This window comes from Phalaenopsis equestris, unplaced genomic scaffold (genome assembly GCF_001263595.1).
Source record: "Phalaenopsis equestris unplaced genomic scaffold, ASM126359v1 Scaffold232186, whole genome shotgun sequence".
In the NCBI taxonomy this organism is placed as follows: Eukaryota; Viridiplantae; Streptophyta; class Magnoliopsida; order Asparagales; family Orchidaceae; genus Phalaenopsis; species Phalaenopsis equestris.
In genome coordinates this window covers 111,310-116,136 of record NW_018250154.1, presented here as the reverse complement: position 1 = coordinate 116,136, position 4,827 = coordinate 111,310, and the positions used below count along the sequence as shown (strand labels likewise).

General features: G+C 32.2%; 1 protein-coding gene across 1 annotated transcript; it reads left to right on the top strand.

Moving 5' to 3' along the window:
• Positions 1 to 2,712: 2,712 nt before the first annotated feature.
• LOC110038212 (E3 ubiquitin-protein ligase ATL4-like) lies at positions 2,713 to 3,090 on the top strand. The gene has a single exon (XM_020742982.1). It carries the CDS (start codon positions 2,713 to 2,715, stop codon positions 3,088 to 3,090), a length of 378 nt encoding a protein of 125 aa, XP_020598641.1.
• Positions 3,091 to 4,827: the final 1,737 nt, after the last annotated feature.

Below are 4,827 nucleotides of genomic sequence, written 5' to 3'. Positions count from 1 at the left end.
ATTAAGTTTATTCATAAGATTAAAATCTTAAAAATAATGATAACTACAAAATTAGATGAAAGATGATAGAAAGAAGTGTTTATTAACAGAAGCTTTAAGATTTTATAAAATTGACAAATGTTCAACATTTGGGCAGATATATCTTTTTTCTTTTAGTTCACCATTTGACCCTTTATTATTGGTTGGGATGCTTTCCTTCAAGAAATGCTACATTGAAACAAATAATTAAAATTATAATAGTTTTATGTGATTAATTTGTTACAATGGGTAAATGTCATGCTTTAAGTGATGGATGAGTTCACTAGAAATTGCTTACTAACTTTATTAGTATTTTTTGTACAATGGAAAACTTGAAAATTGCATTCTAACTTTTGGTTAGTCGAGGAAGTAGAGGTGAGTAACTACATCGAGCAGCATTGACAATGTCAGAAAATTGCTTAAATCACTTTTGAGTGAGTATAATTAAATGAATCGACCTTAGGTGGCCCGCCTTATTGATTTTATCTTGTTTATGGATTTTGAACTCAGTATATTAATAATTTTAACAAATTCAATAGCCTTGAACCCTCCACTGGTGAGATTTTGGTTTAGCTTAGACGTATCGCTTGGCACTTTATTTATACGCCTTGTTCAAGCTTTAACACTTGATAAACGAAATATGCCAAAACTATAAGTAAATTTACATAATTTTACTGTGTAATGCTCACTATGAAAATGAAAAAGACTTATTAGTAATTTAAATAAACTTGGGTGACTTGTTATTATTTTGATCCATATAACAAGAGTTCAGTTAAGTTCAAGTGAAAGATATTGGTTTAATATCAAATAGATATGCTGACAAACCTTCATATCTTGAACTAAATGTTTTATAAAGTTGTTGATGAATTTGTTGGGTGATTTTTTTTATATGGCGACACAATTAATTACATGACCACTTTGTTAAACCCACTTTACATTGCAAATAAATTTAATAACCATGCTATATTGGATTTTTGTAAATATTGTTTTATTATCTTAACTCTTTGAATTAATAAATAATGTTAAAAAAATATATTGTGAATAATTAAATAAAAAATGAATAAGCATTTTGATCGTAATTAATTAGATGAGTCTAACTACCAATTTTTCTCTATTTGCACTTGCATTGTCAGTAAACAGATGCTAAAATTTGACAAGACATAACTTGATCGTGAAAAATTAAACTTTTTGCATATGCAATGAATGAGTTGAGCTCTTAGATTCAAGTTGGATCAATTTCATGTTTGCATTGTCAGTAAACAGATGCTAAAATTTGACAAGACATAACTTGATTGTGAAAAATTAAACTTTTTGCATATGCAATGAATGAGTTGAGCTCTTAGATTCAAGTTGGATCAATTTCATGTTTGCATTGTCAGTAAACAGATGCTAAAATTTGACAAGACATAACTTGATTGTGAAAAATTAAACTTTTTGCATATGCAATGAATGAGTTGAGCTCTTAGATTCAAGTTGGATCAATTTCATGTTTGCATTGTCAGTAAACAGATGCTAAAATTTGACAAGACATAACTTGATTGTGTATATATCTATATATATATATATATATATATATATATGCCTTATCATAGCGAACAAAAATCACACAAACATTTTTTAACGAAGCCAAGAAGAAAGTTAAAAGGATCAACATCAAACACATCAAACAATCCCTATAATATATATATTGCTCTAAATTAGTGTGCAAAAATTTATAATAAGAACATGGTCGATGACGCATAAAAAAGAATTGGTATTATTTTAATGACCTAGAAGCACAAATTTTCGGTAACCATGCTAACATGAAATTGATCCAAAATTGGCTTTAACTTTGCTCAAATTTGACGTAAATGACAATTATGTCTCATTGTTAAAGGAATTATGAGTCAGGCTCACACTAGTTTTTTTCAATGCATATTAGATTTTGATTAAACTTTTTGCATATGCAATGAATAAGTTGAGCTCTTAGATTCAAGTTGAGTTGAGTATATGCTAAACCCATATATATCTATATATATATATATATATATATATATATGCCTTATCATAGCGAACAAAAATCACACAAACATTTTTTAACGAAGCCAAGAAGAAAGTTAAAAGGATCAACATCAAACACATCAAACAATCCCTATAATATATATATTGCTCTAAATTAGTGTGCAAAAATTTATAATAAGAACATGGTCGATGACGCATAAAAAAGAATTGGTATTATTTTAATGAACTAAAAGCACAAATTTTCGCTGTCACATAAAAATATCATACAATCGAAGCAACGTAGAAAGTTGAAAGCGTCAACTTCAAATAATATCTGCTTATAAATAACATCCGATTAGTCATTAATAAAATTATCTTAACAGTTTAAAATGCATTCATCATGTTTTGACAAAATTTTCTCATTATTCTTATTAATTTTTTGTTTTTTAGCGAAAGCAGCAGAGATAGTCAGTAGTTGGTTTAGGGAAACTTTCCTCTGTAATCTTTCCCTTCTATATAAGGTTTCATAGCCATTAATAACTGGACGAACAAGCTTTTCTTCTTCATCTTAGAATGATCCCAAGATCAGTCATCTCCTTCCTTTACCTTATCGACCTCATCCAATATACCATCTCCTTCCTCCTGCATCGTATCGGTCTCAACCCATCCTTCGAAAGAGATCCGACGCCATGGGAGAATGAGGAGCTCTTACTCATGTCCGTCGGCATTTCCATGCCGTCAGCTACTTCTATTGCCCAGTCTGTCAAGAAGAAGCTGCCTGTTATCGAGTACCAGAGCTTCCTCAGGAGAAAAAGAAAATCAACGATGGCTGGGTCTGCCCCGGATTGTTCCATTTGCCTTCAGTTCATAGAGCCTAAGGATCACGTTCGGGAGCTTGGAAATTGTTGCCATGAATTCCACGTGGCTTGCATTGACCGGTGGTTGGACCTTGGCCGGTTTTGTTGTCCGCTCTGCAGAGCAGCGGTGGTTCCGCCCGAGATCTTCCTAAGAGAACGGCTTTCGATTTTGAAGGTTCTTCTATTTGGAAATGACTTGGTGGCTAGAAGTTGTGAATACTTCAACAGTGAATAATAGGCGGATTAATTTTCACAAATGAATTTTATTTTTTTGTTGGGAAAGAATTTACTTGAGGTCTTGGTGTTCGCCGAGTTTTGTGTGACTAATGTTTTTTTTTTTTATGCATTTTCTTCATTTCTCTTGGAAGAAAAACACCTAGCAAAATTTGGGGCCTACCTTTTTTTATTTTTTATTCTTATAAAACAAGTAATAATTTCTGAGGTTGTCGTTTGTCACGACCTAAATCCTCACATCTTCCAGGCTATTTGTGTGATCGTTTCACACAAATGTAAGCCCTAACTAATAAAATTGGCAGGATGAAACACTTAAATTTTTCTCCTCAAAACTAAAACCAAACATTAGGATAGCTTGGAAAGTCACCGGGGTTCTCCTCTGGATCTTCCTAGTTCTTCCTCCTTTGGATTCTACAATAAAATGTTCCAAATTTGAACCAATCCCTATTCACACATCTACGTCCGATCTCATTGAAGAGTCCTACCCTTTGAAGTTCCTTGAAGATAATATTTCCCTATTTTTATCGAGAGTTTTATGAGGTGACTTCGGTTATTTAAGATGTAATTACTATAGGGGCTTGCCCTTATAGGAAGCATGTCCGAACCCATCTTAATATAAACCCTATTTAATCTTTTATGTTAAATAAGGAAACTTGTCGTCAAATATAAAGGTTTCGCAGACCAAAAGGATGTCATAGATTTTTTAGTTTATTTGATTGAGCCTCATCCTCAAGTCTTGTGTTTTTCCTTCGGGAAAGATACATGATTTGAGGTACAATGCTCTTTCATTTAAACTATGAAAAATATGGGGTCAGTTTGATTTCATATTTTGCTAAAACTAAATATATATGGAAATTAAAACTTCCTTCTGAAGCAGGCGACGGGATTTTGATTCTGGTGACTGACAGCTTCTTACGGGCAACTCCTCCAACCAAAAATAGTGCCAACAGACCCACTAGCCTTCCTCTGTAAATTTCTTTTAGAATTGATAAAAATTACTATGGGGTTCCCTAATAAAAATAATTTCAATTACAACATTAAGTGTTTGTTCGGGGTAAGTGATTTTTAAGAGATTTTCAATTTGAAGACCAAATAAGTAATACAAAAGATCTTCCATCTAAGCATATAATATTCAGTAATAGGTGACAAAGCCCCTCTAACACTTCACTCATACTTTGTCACAATGTGTTTAAGTGTCTGTTTGGGGCACCTGCAGCTTATTGATAAGCTACTAATAAACAGCTGATCTAGATAAGAAGTTGAGCAGCAGCTGATCTAGCTAAGCTGGTTGATTGTTTGGATTGTGCTATTGAAAAATAGTTTTTTTGAAGCTGTTTCTAGATAAATGACCATTTAGCCTTTGTGTAGTAATAATGTTTGCAATGGAACTGTCATAACAAAATATTTGATACTTAAAATGAAAAACATCATTTCATAAAATCATAAAAAATTAGAATATAAGCCTCGCATAAAAGTGAGTATTAAGATTTTATTAAAAAAAACTAATAAAATTACAATTAGAAAGATGATAATATTAAATTTAAAATGTAGAGTGCATATGTAACAAGCAACATCATCTTCCAGGGATACCATCCCACCCTGATCACTATCGATAGTGGAATCTATCAGATTGTCTCCCCACCAGAAGAAGTCACACTTATTTGTGTTACTCCACCTATAGAACTATCTCCCATGGTTATGTGTTCGATGTGACATTAGTTGGGAAGTCAGCAGTCTG

Bases quoted from the DNA above. Each gene is read 5' to 3' on its own strand.
- LOC110038212 (XM_020742982.1), top strand. From the start codon at position 2,713: ATGTCCGTCGGCATTTCCATGCCGTCAGCTACTTCTATTGCCCAGTCT.